Source organism: Mauremys mutica, chromosome 4 (genome assembly GCF_020497125.1).
Source record: "Mauremys mutica isolate MM-2020 ecotype Southern chromosome 4, ASM2049712v1, whole genome shotgun sequence".
NCBI lineage: Eukaryota > Metazoa > Chordata > Testudines > Geoemydidae > Mauremys > Mauremys mutica.
The window spans coordinates 9,483,110-9,504,630 of record NC_059075.1 but is presented as its reverse complement, the minus strand read 5'-3'; the positions used below and the strand labels follow the sequence as shown (position 1 = coordinate 9,504,630).

General features: G+C 42.8%; 1 protein-coding gene across 1 annotated transcript in view; it reads left to right on the top strand.

The window, feature by feature from the left end:
• The first annotated feature begins 337 nt into the window (after window positions 1-337).
• Window positions 338-21,521, top strand: part of LOC123368201 — a 158,367-nt gene continuing 137,183 nt past the window's right edge. The window contains exon 1 of the mRNA XM_045012786.1: window positions 338-2,253. Coding sequence (XP_044868721.1) covers window positions 2,158-2,253 — 96 coding nt within the window. The 5' untranslated portion in view covers window positions 338-2,157. The remainder of the gene's footprint in view (window positions 2,254-21,521) is intronic.

Below are 21,521 nucleotides of genomic sequence, written 5' to 3'. Positions count from 1 at the left end.
CAAATAAACCCCGCCCCCTAACAACGCACAAGCCTCTTCTCCTCCCGAGCAGCATGAAAAGCACCTTCTGATTGGCCGAATTAGGCGGTCTTTAGAAAACGCGCCCAAGCTTTAACTGGATTGGTTAGCTGGGAGGAAGGGGCGGGGATTATGACTGGTCAATGCGGATGCAGTTGCCAGGGTGCAGCAGGGGCAGGGAAGATGGTTGCCAAGGAGCAGCCCCTGGTGGTGTTGGTAGGGTTCCCTTTGGCCAAGGAAGGCAGGGGCTGAAGATGGCTGCTAAGGGGTGGGGCAGCAGCAGCAGGCAGGGGTAGGGGCAACTGCTAAGGGGTGAAGGAGACAGTAGGGTCCTTGCTAGCCAAGGCAGCCCCTGCCAGACCCAGGGCATGAGCATCCTACAGCTCCTGGGGAAAAAAATATGGCCTCCCTCCACAGGGTGTATTGATCCTTAGCTAGCCCTGTCGCATGTGTCTAACGGGCTCTTCTGGAGAGAGCAGCGCAGAGTGTCCATAACCAACTTAGGGATCAAAGTTCTTCACACACGCTGTGTGCGCTGCACCAGTCTTGCCCCTGTGGTTGTCTTTGGCATAGCAATGCTCTGCTGAGCCTGATGCTCTGCTGAGCACAACGGAAAGGAAGAGGGAGGGAAGTGTTGGTTAAGTGCAAGGGTGAACTCCCTACCACTTACGAAATGTGCTCTGGTGGTAGATTCTTCATGCACAAGATCTGAGGCTGAGTTTGAAAAGATGACCCTGAGTTTATACAAAGAGCACATGGGAGAGGAAGGATGTTCTTGTGGTTAGAGTACTGGATGGGGACTCAGGTAATCACTCTGGCTCTACTGCAGACTTGCGGTGTGACCGTGGGCATGTCACACACCTGGAAATGTTCAAAGGGCCTTTGACTGTTCTGCAGGGTATTTGGCTAGCCAATTTTGGGTGCACAGAAAATAGGGAATTTTCAAAGAATGCAGGCAGCATTTGTTATTTCAAACTATGCACTTAGTATTGGACACCCAGTCCCTGGAATGTCAGAAACTCACACTATATGATGCTATGCTCTCCAGGCACTGCTATTCTCCTAGGGGCAAACTCACCATTGCATCAGCAGAGAAAGAGAGAAGTCAGCTTGCACCATCTCTGTTCAGGACTAATTTAGTCCTTTCATAGGATAGGGTTGTCCTGAAGGTTGCCATAACTTGTCTTTGTTGAGATGGCCCCTGTTAGAAATTGCTGGGGCGTAGAAACAGCAAGATGCTGGTCTGCCCCGTCCACATCTGTGGTCTAGAATGTCCTCTGCAGCCAGGGCTCTTGTGAGGTGGCACACAGATGGCCAAACTTGCTCTACACATGGTGTAGAGGCTCTGGAATACAGAAATTGCACCTGGCCTATGGCCTGTTTGCCCCAGCCTAGCTGGGAGAAAGGGAAGACCACAGGCCAGCAATGAATCTCATCTGGCCCCATTTTAAAAAGTCACAGCCTCCCCCTCATTCAAAGTGTTTCAGCCAACCTCTTATGGGGCATCTATGGCTTATTGGGACAGTACAATGACATAGGAACATAAATTAAAAGCCTTGGGAATAGTGAGGAATTAATAGTTTGTTTGAAAAAGTGAAATTAGAACAGCATTTCACGTTCTGTGCTTGAATACTGTAGAACTAGATTGTGAAGTGGCTAATGGGTAGTTTCTATACAATCTAAAAAAAATGTTCAAAACCGAGGGTAGGCACAAATAGCTATTGGGGCCCGGATCTCGGGGTTGAAGTGAGATCCCATGAATTTTCAAAGTAGGTGTTTGGCTGTAACAAAGTTGCTGGGATGAACTGAGATTAGTGGGATTTTCAAAAGGGCCTGTGCAAACTTTCTTGGTATGCAGGGCCAACCTGAAAGCTATATTAAGTTCATATTAGCATACATAAATTATACATGTGTGTATGCTAATAAAATCTGAACGAGGAGCATTATAAAAGCAGGCTTATTTTCAGACACCTTTGGAGAATGGCCGAAAATCACAGGATTTAGGGTAGGTGCAGGTGATGGGAGCATCAAGAAGACCCCAAAATTGACACAATAGTTACAGAAATGACCTTGTTGAGGAAGAGCTGATGGGGGGAGTACGTGGGAACCCTTTTTGCCAGCACAGAGCAGAGGCTGTAAATGAGACAAACACTGTCAGAAGAAATGGGAAGATATGAAATTTGTGGCAGGAGAGTGAACCCCATCTTTGCATCTTCTGTGGCTGACACGGAACAGGTATGTTTTCTATTTCTATAAACTGCCTTATCTAACCCGGGTCCCTTCAGAGTTATATGTGCAACACTGACAATGTTCAGTACAGATAGGAAATTCACCATGGTATAGTATTCTTGCAGTTTTTTCTGCCCATTCTTGGGGAAGATAACAATTTTTATACTTGTGGATCACATTTAGGCACACAACAGCAATGGACTTGCTGATAACAGTAGTGTTCCCAATGGTCCTTTGAAAAGACCAAGTGACAAGGATGCCAAGTGCATCATTGATCAGGACTTGTGTAGAGATGGGATTCTGTAAAGACATCATGTCAGTACTGCCCATCATGACATCAAAAATGGTAAGAACAATTCACAGTGCTGTCTGGGTATTGAGAAATGTAAGAATAGAGCCTGAGATCTATTGTCAAAGGCAAGATATCTATCTAAATGTGAAATCTGCAGTGAATGCAGAAAACAGGATATAAAAGAACCACTGGAAACCACATGAGATTCCTGATCACACTTGGCCCAAGATTGGTGTAGATCTATTCAAATGAAATGGGACATATTATCTCTTATTAGTAGACAATCACTCAGGTTTGTGGTGTTTTTAAAAAAAATAAACTTGCCCAACGCAGCATGTTGCAATAGCACAACATTTAAATTGCAGTTTGCGCCCCAGGGTACGTTAGATGAGTTAATACACCTCTACCTCGATATAACGCTGTCCTTGGGAGCCAAAAAATCTTACTATGTTCTAGGTGAAACTGTGTTATATGAAACTTGCTTTGATCCGCCAGAGTGCGCAGCCCCCCGCCCCGGAGCGCTGCTTTACCGCGTTATATCCAAATTCATGTTATATCGGGTGGCATTATATCAAGGCAGCGGTGTAACAGGTAATGGTCCACAGTTCATGAGTGGCTTATTTGTGCAGTTCTCTTGATATATCAGTTCAAACTCACCAACATGAAGCCCTTACCTTTCCGACTTTCTAATCTGTCTAAGGAATGGAGTCTTGTGCAAAGTGTTAATAAATTGTATAGTCAATTGCGTGACCACACTTTGGTTCCTTATGAAATATACTCAAAAGACCAAATAAGCAATGTCAGTCAGGTTTATTAATATGGCACAGGAAAGGGTTCCATATGGTACCAGTCTCTAAAGAACAGCCCCATGCAGCGATGTTACATTTACCTTATGCAGAAGGTGTGCTCCCCAAGTTATACATTTCAGCTGGATTTATTTATATAATGATTTTACAAGTTATATCTCTTTACATGACACTAAAACCCAACTCATCAGTTTGTCCCAGTTCTCTAACTTGTACTTGTTTTGTTCTTTCCTTATCTTTGTTTTGGATACTAGCATTCCAGGTACTGGTCTGAGAAGGTATTTTCCTAGCTTGTATTAAGACCTGGAACAAGTGTATCTTGATTTGTACAAGTTTCCTATCTGCTTATGCCAAATGCTTATTTCAGGTAATGCAAGGAGTTATGGGATAATTAGCATAAATGAATAGGATTATGGTATAGGCCAGTTTAGGCTATATCACTGTTACAAGTATTTGTGCTTAATGTTATGGGTTCTTAATGCATATTAATCTATGTATGGTGCTGATAATGCATATTATTAATATGATATATTTATATACTAGTCAGCATATAGTCGTCAACAAAAGAGAGGGTGGGGAAGAGTCTTGGAAGGATGCCGTAGGGGGACAGAGTGAGAGATTTGGTTCACTTTCGAGGGAAGTTGTGAGGAGCGGGTCTGAGAAAGGGGACAGTTTAGGTAGAAAATTGTAACATGTTTGAAAAATATTAAAGTAATTTGGCTTTCTAGAAAAAGATTGGTCGGGAACGAATAACGGCTCAGTAGAGGAGGAATTGGAGATCATTTTATATTAAATAAATCACTGTGGGACTAATAAGAGATGCATATCTTCACCTTGATTGCGTTGCTTTGTGTGTTGTATCTCCTTCCTTCCTACGTCTTTTAGTCTTCGCTCCTGCATTTTGCTCTGCACAGATGAACCCCTATACTGGGGCAGGGCCTGTGTCTTCCCTCTGCACTAGGCAAATGCCTTACACATGGTGGGTGCTATCATAATCTAAATAAAGAATAGTGAAATATTTCTTATGTAAGCATGGGAAAAAACCCTGCTATCTCAGATACCACTGTGTAGTGACTGTTGACTTTAAGGGTTCCATCTACTGTTTAATTTATCTGTGCACCAAACGCCGAAGTATCTGCACTGTATCCATAAATAAGATTCACACTGAATGTTTCTGGAAAAAAGACAAAGTTTTTCACCCCTGCTTTTATTTATATGCTCTCAAGACTCCATCTTAAAAGTTTCCTAATGCTGGAATTGATGTTTACATGTCCTGTTCCTGATAACCGTTCTATTTTCAAAATACTTGACAGCAATAAAAATTTTTAAAAAACAGCTTGGCTTATGTTAAAGTTTCTGTTTACGTTGTGGCTGCTCAGGAATAGATATCATTTAGCTTTTTCAGGGAATAATGCTTGTATCATGTATAATATGTCACCAAGCGCTTATGCCTCCTAAGCAATAAATAAATTAAAAAATTCTCCCATACGCATCTAAGAATAATTTACAACATGAAGGATCAAACAGCAAGATTTTTCCAAGGAGTCCTATATCCAAAGATCTAAACACAAGGATAGGAGGGGTTTGTGGTCTGGCACCAAAGCATCTATGTGAATTTTGTAACATACAGAAACTGTGTGTGAGAATCCAAAGGGTTATGCTGAGTTAGTGGAGAATTTCCATGCAGACACAGTCATGACTGCTATGAAAGCAATCCTGTTTGAAACCTTTTGGGTTTTGGACCCTTTCTGTTTCTCATTTGATAGCAAGCAGGCTCCTGATGGCTGGCTCAGAGACCGAGGCATGTGCTTGTTGTATTGAGGCCTAAGTGCTTTGCTGAATCAGGGCCCTAGTGAAGGCATTTGTACCTTGAATATAGGGTATGTACAGGTAAAGGGTTAAATTTATGACTGTCAGACAAACAAGCATCCCACTCCAAGATAGAGGTTTGCTGGACAAACTATACTCAGCTTTTGCGAGGAGTTGAACGGAGATCTGGAGAGTAAAAAGCATCATTGTCGTATGTTTCCTTTGATTGGGACAATCATGGGTAATAGGATCCTTCCAAGCTACCATCATGCTTGTTAGTCACCTACCACTGCATAGCTCAATTTCTTGAAGGTCTTTTTGGAAAAAGGTTGTTTAGTTTTCTAAGAGCTCCATAGGAGTGGGGTTAGAGAGCTCCAATGGTGATATCGTCAGAAATCCCAAGGTGGCGGCATGTCAGTTTTTCATATTGTTTTGAAAAAATTATAGGTGGAACTGAGAGTTTCAAAATCTCTCTCTTCCCTCTCCTGTTCTATTTATCTTCCCTTATCTCTTTTTCCTTCTTGTTAACCACCCCCTCTTTCTTATGCCATTACAGGAGAGGTCCCCAAACTGTGGGGTGGGGAGGAATGTTTGGTAGGGTGTGGTGGGGTCCAGGCTAGCCCCCATGGGGGGCAGGGAGGGAGTGCCACCCAGCCCTGCTCTGCTCCCAGCTCTGCTCCAGCCTGCCCCCAGCTGTGGCTCCGATCCAGCCTTTGCTCCTGACCGTGGCCTGGCCATGGTCCCGCACCCAGCCCTTGTCCCGCACCCAGCCTTGGCCCCTGGTCATGGCCAGGGACGGCTCCAGGCACCAGCACGCCAAGCGCGTGCCTGGGGCGGCAAGCCACGGGGGGCGCTGTGCCGGTCGCCGCGAGGGCAGCAGGCAGGTTGCCTTTGGCGGCATGCCTGTGGAGGGTCCACTGGTCCCGCGGCTTCGACGGACCTCCCGCAGGTGTACCGCCGACTCCGCGGGACCGGGGACCTCCTGCAGGCAAGCTGCCAAAGGCAGCCTGCCTGCCATGCTCGGGGCGGCAAAATACCTAGAGCCGCCGCTGGTCATGGCTCTGTTCCCGGCCCTGGCCCCAGACCCAACCCCAGCTGCAGCCCCAGTCTCGGCCCCCTTACCACTGGTTTGTTCCCCCTCCTTGCTCCCCTGTCCCAGAGACAGATACCCACTCCTGGGTGTGGATGGGGTAAGGGGTGGAGTGACCCTGAAAACTTTGGGGACCACAGCATTAGAGTGTTATTATGTGTAACCCCGTTTCTCATGTATTGTTGCACAATTACAGCTCCCAAGAAGGTACATTTTTAAGGTGCAAAAGCTAGTCAAACAGACTTGTTTGCAGAGTGTGAGCACCGCTATGCTCTAGGGCTCATATTATGCTTTATAATGAAGAAAATAATGGAAAATTCACATTGTATGTGATAAAAATTGTTTGTGCCATGTTTGGAGAATGTTACTTTCTTGGTACACAAAAACTCAGAAGTCGCTGGTGGAATTTATAGGAGAGTCTATATGTTTTCCATGCTATTACCTAAGCATAGTTTAACGATTGATTATGTTCTGGTAGGGTTTTGTTACAAAGTTCTGCCAACAACACTCTGATTGTTAAAAATACATTTGAATAGTGAATATACACTGAAAGCCTAAATGTTTGCTGCAGGCAGACTTTGCAAGATGCCATTTCAAAAAGGGACAAGCAACTGAAACTGCAAAATATGAGGAAGCTTCATTTTTTTTTTTTACATGCATGTGGCTTTACATTGCTTTCAGCCACCACCCAAGCACATTTGTGGTAGACATTTGGCTGGAATTATATAACTCATTGATTGGCTGTCTTTTCCATCAATACAGTTTCAAATGAGCATGATTTCTCTGAAATTCAGAATGAAAACATACAACCCCTTGAGAACCATTGCTATCTAAGTGACTTCCTCATGAATAAAATGTTGCCGGATGCTGCTGACACAGTAGTGGACTCAAGAAAGCCATGGATTATTTTGTATTAGTATTTTAGTGTTAAAAATTCAGGGTAAAACAGAAGGGACCACAGTGAAGCTAGATCTGCTCCTCCTGTAATCTCATTGAATCAAAATCAGGCCAGAGATTTGGCCCCATATCTGGTGGTCAGCAACAAATTTGTAGATTAACTGCTGAGAACCGTGGTAAATTAGTAGCCTATGCCATTTTAATATAATTAATATTCATTATTCATACAAAGAACAACGTACTCTTGATTCTACAAAAAGGGTCCACTCCTGCTCCTGTTGAAACCCATGCCATAAATCCCATTGGGAACAGGTCCAAAGAAAAGTAATTATTCTATTTGACATCTTCACTGCAGAGCTCCATTGCATATTCTGGACTCATCATTTCTGTGTGGAATGAGTGCAGAATTTCAATACAGATATAGTGAGGTTTGGAGAGGGGAATTTTGCTTCTGGCTGTAATTCCATCAATGGAATCTAACAGCACAGCAGGACTGAAATGATGCATGTGTCTTACGCTGGTCCTCTGCACAGGAGTGAATTTCATCCTATTATCACAGTATATGCACTGTTTTTTCTATTTATACTAAACACAGAAATTGTCTTGTTTCCCAAAAGCATTTTCTGTAACTTCTAGCTTCTACTGTTTGCATGACTTTCGTTCCTTTCACAGTGGCTTCCTTGTGACTTTTTCCATAAAATTGCTTGGCTGAAACCACAGTCCCATAAATGACCATTTAAAAGCAAGATCTTCCTTAGTGTGTGGACCCATCATTTTCATTGTTTCACAGTTAAATTATCTGAGAAGAGGATTCATAAGGGGCAAACTTTTTCCCCCTATTTCTTGCACAATGGGGCCCATATTCTGATTTGGGTTTGGATTGGCCTGGAGTCTCCAGGAATTAAAGATTAATCTTTACAGATTATGTCATGTGATGAGATCTCCAGGAATACATCCAACCAAAACTGGCAACCCTACTTTTAGGAACTACTGTAATATAAATAATAATAAGTAACTAATGTTTCAGGTCAAAGATGCAATGGGTGAGGCTGCAAAAATGAACCCTTTGCAGCAAAAAACAGCTTTAGAAATTTGGCTGTCAACAGCATATTCTAAATTACTAGTCAATTTTTATTGTTTGCTCCTTGTTCTATATGAAAAGAGATTTTATTTTGCTTTTTTTATCAGAAGGGACTACTCGTGCTTTGTTAACATATTAAAACATGCTTTATTACAACTCATTATTGTAAAGGACTACTATGAATATGAAAAGTTCTACATGCAAACAAAATGATTTATATTCTGTTTAGTATTGTTTGAAGGAGAAAGAAGTCTCCAAGTAGTAATCAAAATAGCAGGTGGCAGTGAGACTAAGAAGGAAGGTAGGAAACAGAAATAAAAGGGAGAGATTTTAGGACCATATCTTCAGCTACTGTAAATTGCCATAACTTCACTGACTACACTGCATGCCCGAAGTAAAGGGGCAGGGTGAAATGCGTACACGTTACCAGGTTCCAATCCAAGGGGGAACCCTTCCAGAGGCCTACAAGCCCATCAATATGAAAAGAAAATTCAGACTTTGACTAAATATTATTTATATAATCCCCATGAGTAGATTTGTACCTGTGTATCTATGTGTGGGATGGGGGCCCATGTTATGAGTTTGTCCTGGGCCCAGCAAAATTTTGCTTGGGGCTTGCTACACTGATTTAGTCCAGCTGAGGATTTGGTTTTCTGTGTCTAACCAAGAGAGTTCATACTGAGTGTTTTCTTTTGGGTGAATCCCACTAGTGTTATGTTGTCCCTATTTCAGGCATAAAAAACATGGTTATAACCTCCAGCTGATAGAGAATTGTACAATTTCTTTATACTCAAGAATGTCAAGAAGAAAACATTACGCCAGGAGTCAGCAACCTTTGGCACGAGGCTCACCAAGGTAAGCATCCTGGCAGGCTGGACTGGTTTGTTTACCTGCTGCGTCCACAGGTTCGGCCGATCGCGGCTCCCTCTGGCTGCGGTTTGCCGGCCGCCGCTTCCTGTAGCCCCCATTGGCCTGGGACGGCAAACCGTGGCCAGTGGGAGCCGCGATCGGCCAAACCTGCGGACACGGCAGGTAAACAAACCAGTCCAGCCTGCCAGGGTGCTTACCCTGGCAAGCCACGTGCCAAAGGTTGCCGACCCCTGCGTTACACAGAGGATGTCTACACTGGGGGGGATCGATCTAAGATACGCAACTTCAGCTACGTGAATAGCATAGCTGAAGTCGAAGAATCTTAGATCGAGTTACCTACCGTCCTCATGGCGCGAGATCGACGTCCGCGGCTCCCCCTGTCGACTCCGCTACCACCGTTCGCATTGGTGGAGTTCCGGAGTTGACAGGAGCGCGTTCGGGGATCGATATATCGCGCTACCCGCCGATACGGCCGGTAGTGAAGACGTACCTACAGTGTATAAATGAATTTGCTTTTCAACTGTTCTCTCAGTGCACTGCCCAAATTGTTAGTAACCAAGCCAAGAAACATGCTTGAAACTAGAACTCTTGTGCATTGCTGGCTTGCTCTTGCATGCACTGTCTGTTCAGTGATACTTGAATACTCGGTCTATGACCACATGGTCTTCTGCAGAGGGAATGATATGAAATCCCAAACCGACAGCAGAGTTATTACCTCATTCTTTGTGAAAGCAGTAGGGGGTGAAGTTACGAGTGAATCTCCGTGAAATAGCTTCATGAACTGTAATGGAGGTGAAGGATCCAACCCAAATATTTAAAAGATGGACTTGCATTTAAATTATGTTTAAAGTTTGACAATCCAAGAGAATTTCTGAAGGTTCTAGTGAAGCATGCACTTTTTGTTGAATGTATTAGCCAGTGGGAGTCCTAGCAGAGCATGGAGTTGAGTGGATTTACTTGCTTCCTCCTTCTTCTTCAATCTTTTCCTTTGTGCATTTTATGTGGTTTTAGTGAGAATGAGCCACATTCTTGTCAGTTTAAGTGAGGGTGTCTGGTAGGTGACAGGAGAGAAGGAGGTTACAATTGTCTGGGCAGGACATTACTAAGGGTGTTTTAGCTCTGGGGTTAGAGAAGAAGGGATGGAATTAGAAGATGTAGAAGAAAAAGCAGCAAGATTTGACAACAGCTGGGATGTGAGAGGAGAGGGAAAGAAAGGAATCAAAGTCCTGAGATACAGGGAGAGTGGTGGAACTATCTCTTGTGATGGGGAATATTTTTGATTGGGGAGATAAGGGGTGTGGTTTTGTGTGTGTGTGTGTGTGTGTGTCTGCGTGCGCCATGCTGTGTTTTGCTTGTTGGCAGGAAAAGATGCTTAGAATTAAAGGAATTAAACAACAGCTAAACTACCAATTAAATAAAAGGCAAATAAACAATGAAAGAGTTATTGAATGTTTCCTTTCTTAAGGCTGTAATCTCAATTTGTACCCATAATTCCTGTTAACAGGAGAGCCACCATATGAGGAATCAGAAGAGTCCTCCCAATGTTTTATTTGTATTGCAATAACGCATAAGAACCTCAGTCATTGACCAGGACCCTATTGTGCAATGCGCTGTAGAAACAGAGCAAAAAGACAGTCCCTGCCCCAAAGAACTTGCTTATTCTGCTTTTTCATGTTACAGTTCTTGTCTGGTGTAACTTCACTGATACCAGTTGAGATACAACAGGAGAAAATTTGGCCCCTAGATTTCATTTTTAAGGAGGCATTGATAATGGCTTTAGGTGTAAGGTTACACCAAGATTTCCTGATCATGGGATCTTTGCAATCTTCTATTGAAAATACCAGTTCCAGAATCTGGGTCCAAAATTCTGTGTGAAGTATGCATTAATATAATTCTGCCAACCTAGCATCAGGGTTTGATCTCATTACAACTCTCAGACTAGAGCATTTGGATCTGATTCATATCTAGATGGGACATATCCCAGGAAAACTCAGGATTCCATAGGAAGTGGCATTTGTGATTCAGTCGGTGGACCTCTTCCCACTGAATATTTAACCAACATGCAAGGATGGTACAGGGCAGGGGGCTTGCCACAGGTACCATCTTTCCACTGAGATATAAAACTAAGATTCTGCTGCTTCTGGTCATTAAAGAGCCAGTACTTTTTGCAAGACTAGGATTGTTAACCTCAGTGTCCTGGCTGAAATCCAAATTTCACTCTTACTCCCTAAATTCCCCCCAGAAGGTAGCTGGCTCAGCCAGCAGGAGAGGCTGCATTCCTCACAGCACCCTGCCCCAAGGGGATGGGGGACCAGGGGGTGCAGGGCTACATGGGGACAGGAGGTGGGGGTGGCTGAGTGGGGGTGCAGGGACAGATGGGGAAAGGGGTTGCAGGGACACATGGGGACAGGAGAGGAGGGGTGGCTGAGTGGGGCTACAGAGACGCATGAGAATGGTGGGGAAGGGTGCAGGTGGAGTTGGTAGCAAAAAGGGCTGGGTTCAATATCTAGGGGTTCCTCTTAACAATACAACACAGAACCAGCTTGAGTCCCCACCCAATAATCTGTAAAAATTAAATACCACTCCTGAGCGCCTCTCACAAACACTGACACTGTATACAGAAAATAAAAAATTTTAATAGAAAGAGGAAAGGAACCTGGCATTAATTTGGGAAAATGCCACAAGTATGATTCTGAAGCCCAGGACCATGAGCAACCCTCCCCCCCACCCGCCATCCAGAGTATGTTGGGTTGTGTCCTTTGCCTTAGTTTCTCACCTTGTGTGAAAATCTGACAAACAAATGTTCCTTTAATATGCCGCTCCCCTCTCTCTTCACTGCACCTCACTCACAGATGCTCTCCATGGTCAGTGAAGACCTAGAGTTCAGAGACATTCATGTAAGTTCATGTAAGGAATTGAGCAGTGCCTCAGCTGCTGCTGCTGCACCATTCACGCTACATTGCTGCCCACTGCCATTGCTGATTCATTGTTCACTTGGCCACTGCGCCACTGGCTGCTCTGTCATTGTTCACTGTGCTGCCATTGGTCACTGCACCGTTGCTTTCTCTGCTGCAACCTCTGTGGTGCCTTGAAGTGGCACCACTTAACACAGCTCTCCACGATTTCAGCAGTTAGCGTGGGAAGGACCTCATTGAAATGCTGTCCCCCAGCAGATCTAAAGTTTAGCACTTAGAACTGGTTATCAGAGATTTCAGCTCTAGTGATCACTGAACAAAACAAAAGATTCTTAATTGAATCTAATCAGCCCTGTCCTTAAATAGTGGAGCGGGGGGAGGGTCAAATGGTGTCTAGGACTCTTTGGGCAGATCCCACACCACAAACACCTGTCCCCACCCTCTCTCATTCACTGGGGTTTGGTATCCCTAGCCCCTGCTCAGTGAGTGCAGTTCGGTTGAGGGTGACGGCTTCATCTAGGGCAGGACAAGCACAGCCCTGCTGCCTCTCACTTGCACAAGGACACAAACCTTTCATCACTCCTGCACCCAACACTAAAGTGACTTGCAATCCAACACCAAAGTGATCATTTGGGCAAAGCAGCTCCATCATGCTGTGCACCTAGGCAGAGAAGGTGTGTCTAAGAGAACAAGGTCGGTTCCTGAAATCTTTTCCCCCCAGCTCATCGCTACATGTCAGGGGAGAGCTCATTCAAACCCTGCTTACAACAGCCATTGATGAACCTATCCTCCATGAGTTTATCCAGTTCTTTTTTTGAACCTACTTATGCTTTTGGCCATCACAACTTCTCATGGCAATGAATTCCATAGGTTAGTTGTATGTTGTGTTGACAAGTGCTTCCTCTTATTTGTATTATGCCTGCTGTCTATTAATTTCATCAAGTGACCCCTGGTTTCTGTGTTCTGTAAAAGGGTAAATAACACTTCTGTATTCATGTTTTCCACACCATTCAGGGTTTTATAGACCTTTGTCATATCACCCTTTAGGTGTCTCCTTTCTACACTGAACAGCCCTAATTACCTTTGATCATCTTTGTTGTCTTCCTCTGAATATTTTCCGGTTTCTATATCCTTTTTGAGATGGTGTTACCAGTTTTTCTCGTTACTTTGGGGTATGCTCATTTATGAGGGTTACTCTTGGGGCAGGGGGGTGGGTGGCCTCTAATTCTATCAATGCTGCTTGTGTCACTTGTGTTCTCATACAGAACTCTACTTCTCCTTGCTGCAAGTTGTTCTCATACGGAGCTCTACTCCCTACTGCAAGTTCCCTCCCAGTGGAGCTATCCTGCAGGACCTAGGTTCCTCAGGGCTGGGTTCTTCCAGCCCCAGAATCAGACACATTAACAGAGCGCATCTGAGAGGACCGAGTTAGTCAGCACTCCCAAGCTGACCCCTTATATGTCCCTGGACTCAGTAGGCTGGGTCGAGCAGCACTTCCAAGCTGTCACCCTCATAGGTCCTTGGATTCAGCAGGCTGGGTCGGACAGCACCTCCAAGCTGTCACCCTCGTACGCCATGGGCACCGCACCAGAATAGAGCACGCCTGAGCAGGCTGGGTCGAGCAGCACTTCCAAGCTGCCACCCTCATATGTCCCAGGTTCAGCACTTCCCTAGTCCCACTTTCCCATTACAATTGTTCTGGTAGTAACCCATTGATGAGCAAACCTCACAGGAGTTTTGGGCACTGCAGGGATCTTTAGCTTAGGTACATGGAGCGTTGCTGCAGAGCGAATGAGGAAGCCAAAAAACACCCATGGGGGGTGAGGGGGGGAAGAAGCAACCAGCTTAACCATGAAAGTAATTTATTGGTAATAACCATAGGGGAGCCAAACAAAGAAAACAGCGATAATATTAAATCTAACTTAAATTTGATTATAAAACTCAGGTTTAGAAAACTAACTGATCACACAAGTCAGGGTCAGAAGGCTACACCTAGAGAGAGCTGGGTTCTCCCCACTCCGTGAAGCTTGAATCGATCGGGGGTCCCAGGTGGTGGTGATAGCTGAGGGTCTGGAGTGTGGGAGACAGGCAGAGCCCCCAGCATGATCAATCAGAAGAAGATGAAGTCCCAATGGAACTGATGCAGATTTTGGATCCAGGCATCAGAACACTTACTAGAGCATAGGTTGGGGTTTCTGTAGAGAAACAACAGTGGTTCAAGGGAGACACTAGATTTGTTTATGAGTAAACTGATGGCTCAAGGGAGTATACAAAAGTTGTTTTGTTCAGGCTAGACAGTAGGAACTGATCATTCCTGGCTTTGGGCGGTGTTCCTTGGAGGGAGCTCACAATGCAATTAGGGAGCTTCACTATTTTGGATACCAATAAAGGATTTATTACTAGAATTGGTCTGATAACTACTGAGCTGGATGTGAGTAGGCGGGTTCATTAACATCTGGAGCAGAGATCTCCCATCATGCAGTGTTTCCCTGCTTTTCTGGTCCCAGAGTTCTTTGCCGTTCTTGCCTTGGAATCTCTGTTCTCTATTCTATATGCTAATGGAGATGCCTCCGTATCCCGTCTTTGATGCAAATGAGGCTAGGGGAGTTTCCTTAATCCTGTCACCCTTGTCCCAGGGGTTTAGGTGCGTCTCCCACTGCCTTTTCATTGCGTTTGTAAGTCTGTCTTCTGATCAGTTTTGGTTCAAGCAGAGGCTGCGGGGGAAGGAAGGAGGAAAGGTCTTTCATGAGTCAGACAGGCTGGGTACTGCGCCCTGGTTCCCCAAGAACACAGAGCTGATAGGTAACATTGGGGTGATGAGAACTGGACACAGTATTCAAGGTGTGGGCACACAATGGATTCATATAGTGGCATTGTGATCTTTTCTGTCTTATTTTCTATCCCTTTCCTAAAAGTTCCGACAGTTCGCCTTTTTGACTGCTGCTTCACATTGAGCAGAAGTTTTCAGAGAACTAGCCACGGTGGCTCCAAGATCTCTTTTTTGGGTGGTAACAGCTGGTTTAGAATCCATCATTGTATATGTATAGTTGGGATTATTTTTCCCATTGTGCATTACCCAGTTTTGTGAGATCCTTCTGTAACTCCTCGCAGTCAGCTTTGGACTTAACTATCTTGAATGTAGTTTGTACTGTCTGCACATTTTCCCACTTCACTGTTTGTCTCCTTTTCCAGATCGTTTATGAATATGTTGAACAGCAGAGATCCCGGTGCAGATCCTTGGGGCACCCTGTTGTTCACCCCCTCAACTGTGAAAACTGGCCATTTATTCCTACCCTTTGTTTCCTGTCTTTCAGCCAGTTATTGATCCGTGAGAGGACCTTCCCTCTTATCCCATGACTGCTTAATTTCCTTTCTGAAAATCCAAGTACACTATATCGACTGGATCACACTTAGCTACTTGCTTATTGATTCCCTCAAATAATTGTAATAGATTGGCGAGGTTGACTTCCCTTTACAAAAGCAGTGTTGACTTTTCCTCCAACAAATTGTGTTTATCTAGGTGTTTGATAATTCTATACTTTCAACCAGTTTGGCTCACTGGCCTGTAATTGCCAGGATTGCCTCTGGAGGTTTTTTAAAAAATCAGTGTTACGTTTACTGTATTCCAGTCATTTAGTACAGATTTTATATAAAGTCTTAGAACAGCTTCTTAAGTCTATGGGTGATCCTTCTTTTTAATTGAGGAGAAATTGAAACATATGGATCTATACAGTCTCATAACAGTAGGGGGCATCCTTGTCTTAAAAACATTGGTACAAAATTCTTAAAAAACGTATCAGTGTTTTTCTTTTACACATTGTAGCAGATAGATTTGAGGGTTTTATCTCTGGAAATACATAGGATCAAGTGTCTGTATTATTGTCTGTAAATGTTATCTTTGTTAAAAATACTTGCAATAACTCTCAGGTTTTAAACCACACTGCAACATTTCTATATATATTCAGTAAGAGGTAAGAAAGTATTACTGAGTGATGAAACAAATTATAAAATCAAGTGCTTTGGGAATGCTATGTAGATTCACTGCAGTTGGGTCATATTCGGGAGGCAATATGAAATAAGCTTTTCAAGACTTTGAGAAAAAGTTGAACATGAAAATATTTTAATATTCTTCTTATTATTTGCCATCTAAGGCTTAAAAGAGTGACTTTATCCTAAATGTATTCTGCGAAAAAATTTGATACAAAATGCTTATCTGTTTTTGATGCTTGTGAATGGAGACAATTGATTGCAAATTAAGGCACTGAGCCAGCAACCGTTACTCACGTGAGTAGTTTATTGATGATAGTGGGACTGCTCTTGTGAACAAGGATTATTCACATGAGTTAGGATTACAAGATTGGGCCCTAAATTACCAAAATACAAAAATAAAGTGCAGCTAATTTATCATATAGTTATATTTTTGAAAAATTTTCCCTAATGGCATTAGTGAATTCTTTTAAAAACAAAACATATTTCAAACAAATGACTTTTACGTTGCATTACATGTCAACTGGTGACAAGTGTGCTAAAACATTTGGTCCCTGTGATAGGGGAATGATAAAGCTATTGTAGATGGCCCATCTTGATAAACATCTTTGTGAATGAATCTGCTTGCAAACGCCCTTAGTCTTCCAACTGTGTTTTCCTCTCACAGGCTTGTGGTAGTTACCTATGGCTCCAGGATGGAGCAATCCAGGGCAGTAAAGAGATTGAGATAATGACAGTTCATGGTGACAGCAGGACTGGCAGAGCCAGCCTGGGGGAAGAAAGTCACATACTTGTCAATAGAAATGTCTCCATCCTTTGGGAATTGTGACTTGGGAATCAAAGCTGACCTCATAGGCAAGAATGATGGGGAACAAGCTTTTGATTTATGACTAGATGAAGCTCAAAGTCTGCCCTTCTGATCTTTCCTCACAACACACCTTTTGTATTTTATTTCAGTTTTTTTCACTTTATTCTCAGAATCTTATCTTCTGAGGTATCATCTTTGGGTCTTTAGTCATCTGTTTCCTAAGAGGATTCTCTCTCTTTTTCTTTTTTAAATAAAACAGAAATTCCTTTTTTAGCATCACAAATTCCCCAGCCATTTATATTTTACATGGCTCATTGGCTGCTTTGCTTTTCATTAGTGTGGTGAAGTCTTATAAAAGCTGAAACCATTTTTACCTTCAGGACCCTTGATTCACACAGAGATCCCAGTTTGCAAATGTGGATGCCTTGTTAGGGCACTGCTTATTTGCACCTACATGTAAGAAATGGGCCTTTATCTGACTAAGTAACAACCTGGGCATCCACACTCATAATTTATGGGCCAGATCCTTAGCTATTGTACAGACCCTCAGTGGAGCTATACTGATTTACACCAGCTGGTGATGTGGGCTCACAATTCCTAATTAAGGCACCTACTGCTGTAATGGGCTCCGTATGTCCTGCTGTTAGTGACTCCTACTGTTTGTGTCCTATGGTCTGTGACTCTATCTAATTGAATCCTAACCAAAACCCTCAACTTCCCCAAACTTGAGCGTGTTCAAAATCTAGATCTGGCTCTGAATTTTGCAGCGCGTGCCTTTCTCTAGTTTATGCACCAACTAGGTTCTCTTTGCTTTAGGAAGGTTAATGTTTGTGGCCTGAATGACAAGCTGCCAGGCACAAAAAAAAGACATTTTCAATAATGGCTGTTATAAAGAGGGGTAAAATTATTATGGCTTAACATCAAACATTGCTTTTTTTTCTAGATCACTATATATATCGGCACTGGTATATCTGTGTTTAGGGTGCCTGTATTCGATATGTCTGTCATCTGCCTGCCTGTCTTCCCAACTTACATATATGTACTGTAGATAAATATGCTCCTTTGGTGATTAAAAGGAAGTGACCTCATAAGTTTGTCTTTTCAACCACAAAGGTTTGGTTGTAATATGACATTCCAGCCGATTACTCTGGTTTACACCAAATTCAACAACTTGGGGCCTGCAGATACTCAGAATAAAGAGCAGAAAGCGACTGACCTTGACAAGCTCATTTCTCATTCCTTTCTTGTTATAGGTAATATAGCTGAAAACGTGGTTTTAATTATAGCACTAATGAAAACTGAAAATCCAGACAGACACTTGACAAACTCTGGTACGCTTTATATTACATTGGTGCTAACTACAAAGTATCCAGCTGGGTGTAACATTATCTCTCTTTTCCTTGAGCATCCGCCTGACTTAAGCTGTATAATTAATGTGTGCTTTGGCTGGAGGTCAGCTTACAGTTGGTTTTTTAGAATTTTTACATTTTTAAAGATGTTGTAATGAAACGAATATGTTTATTACCTCTGTGCCTGCATTCTCCAGGGGGAGCTAATACCTGTGGAGGAGCACTGGCTGGGAGAACTCTAACAAAGTGCCTAAGCCAGCTGAATCTGAAGCATCAGGCAAAAATATTTTCAAAACTTTGTTAAGAAACATGACCAAAATCTGTAATTTCCATAGATGGATTTTGTTTAGGTTCATCTCCCTTATATGGTCTGACTCCAATATGGGACAGGACTATGAAAGTTCAAACACAAGAGTCATTTATTTGTTTGTTTGTTTGGAAAGGGCTTTGATTGCAGTGCTTATGAAAGAGAAACTGATGTCCCTGGCTAGAGGTAAATATACGAAACATGGGTTCCCTGCAAAGCTCCGTCAGTACACCTTCATCCTAACCTGTTTCAATTCTGTTGTTGTAATCTTGGGCCTTTTCTAAGCATGTGCATGTAATTGTGTTAAATTAAGTGGTGGTTTTCATGATATGGACAAATGCCCACTGGGGACTAGATTGAGTTTAGTTTGGAACTGATTTCATTGTGATTTCAGGCATATTTAAATTTGGGTTGCCAACGATAAAAAAGGCCAGTGCTTTACATGGCAGCGCCACTCACACCAAATGCCAGTCTGTTGCTTATGTCAGCCTTGCAGAAATTATTTCTTACATAAAAGGAAATGATTGCAGTATAACTGTAGTCACAATTGGGGGCCTCAAGGTGCTACTCTAATAGAAATGAATAAATAAGGTTTTTCAAATGATCTTTTCTGTCATGTTCATATGGCTATCTGTGGACTTTGGATCCTTTGTGAGCATGAATGATAAACTGATCTCCCAAATACCGCTACACTTGAAACCTGTTTGTTGATACAGGTTTCTATAAAGTGTTTAATTTTCTTCAAAGAGCCTCAAACTATCTCTTTATTCTTTCACTGAGTTCTGTGTGACCAAATATGAAAACAAAAGAGTAGTTTCTTACACAGAATTATTCACAAGCAGTTTTATTAATGTCTAGTTATCTGTGAAATGGCCAAATGTTACCATCTCCTCAAAAAGCTCTGCAGAAGTAATGGATGGATAGTCTTTGGTGTTGCTTCCCTAGAAGTGGCTAATGGGGCCAGTTCACTGAAGATATCTATATTGTTTATGACAGTATTTTGAAAACTATGTCCCCAAGATCATGAGACTTCCCCCTTGCCCAAAAGACTCCATTTTATAGGTTCTGAAAATTAAGGGTGAGATTTCAAAACACCAATTTGACTTAGGGGCACATGGCCCATTGAAAAACAAAGGGATGTATGCTTCACTCGCTTAGGTACTTTTGAATATTCCACCCATTATTATTATTTATTTGTATTACAGTAGCACTAGAAGCCCTGACTGAGATCAAAGTCCCATGATGCTATGTGCTTTGTGACAATCCCTGCCCCAAAGAGTTTACAAACCAAGTAGACAAGCCAGACAGACAAATCCCAGCCTTCTTTCTGCCCGCACTGCTGAGCTGGCTTCTGTATTGCCTCACGAGTGCCCATTCGGCATGAGGGTTATGCATTGGCATTAATAAAGGGATTTCCCATCTCAAAGAGGAAATAACACCTAGTCTCCAGTTAGTTAAAAGTTCAAAAAATGAATGAAACCAGACGTTGCTGGGCTCTTGATAGTGACACACTTGAGAGTGCAACCTTAAAAGTGTCCCTGCTGTGGCCCCGTAGATGTATTAAGATCTTATTTCCATCCTATAAACATCTAGTAGACTAAGTAAGCAACAGTATTCCAGGTGTATCCCATGTTATACCAAAATAGTTTGTGGCTGTATTGTTCCTGGAGGAAAAGTGTGCTGGCTGGGTAAAGGGGTATCATTTATTTGTTGGTTCTTTAATAATTAATTAACAAACTTGCAGGACAAAAAGACCTGAAAATGAATAAGATCTTTTGGGCTAATGTTTGTGCATTATAATGTTTGCTGTTCCACTAAGTGGAATTTTGTTGGGGCAAATCCTCCTTGCTTTACCCATGCAGGTGAATAGCCCCATTAACCTCAGTGGAACTACTTGTGTGAGTAACGTGAGTGGGATCAGGTATTTTCATTTCCTGATTTGGAATAATGCTCAGACACTAATTCTACAGTTGGCACCACTTACCAAAGATGTGCACTAAAGTGAGTACTTTCATAGGATGGCTCATTATTCCTCTGTCAGTCCTTCACAAATAACCACGAGTGCCCTTCAAGACAATAAAATGGATGCTTTATTGTCAAAAGGTTCTCTCCCATACCCAAGTAAGGAAAGCTATTTTGTTTTCCTTTGGTGTGTCTTGTTTTCTTACTATTGTTGAGAGAAAGCTAAGGCAGAGAGACAGGTCTTGCACCTGTAATTGAAGGCAATATCTGATTGATCTAACTGATATATCTCAAAATTGTTAATGGGAAATAATCAAGGAATGGGAGTGTTTCTAGTGGGGTCCTGTAGGGATCAGTTCCTGGCTGAACAGTATTCAATATTGTTATCAGTGATCTAGAAAAAAAATCTTTGCTGATAAAGTTTGGAGTTGGAATTGATGGAGTGGTAAATAGTGATAAGAGCAATCTTGATTGTAAAATGGGCATAAGCAACCCACATGTAAGACAACCTTGCATGTGCTGTATCAAAGCACATCTAGATAAAGAATGTAGGCCACGCGTGTAGGTTGGAGGACTGTATCCTGGAAAGTAGTGACTGAAAAGGATTTAGGAGTCAAGGCAGATTACGTGATTTTCAAGTGCAATGCTGTGACTAAGGCCTGGTTTACACTGTGGGGGGGAATCAATCTAAGATACACAACTTCAGCTACGAGAATAGCGTAGCTGAAGTCAACGTATCTTAGATCGCATTAAAATTACTTACTTCACGTCCTCGTGGCACGCCACGGCTCCCCCGTCGACTTTGCTTCCGCCTCTCGCCGAGCTGGAGTTCAGCAGTTGACATGAGAGCGATCGGTCATTGATTAAACGCGTCTACATTACATGCAATAAATCAATCCCCACCCGCCGATCCGGCGGGTAGTGTAGACGTACCCTAAGAGGACTAATGCAATCCGTGGATGTATCAACAATGAGAATGTAATTAGGGGTAGGGAGGTTATATTACCTCTGTATATGGCATTGCATGAAGATTTATGATACTTTTGCACTCTTTAATCTAGTGGGCAAATGCCTAACAAGATCCAACAGCAGAAAGTTGAA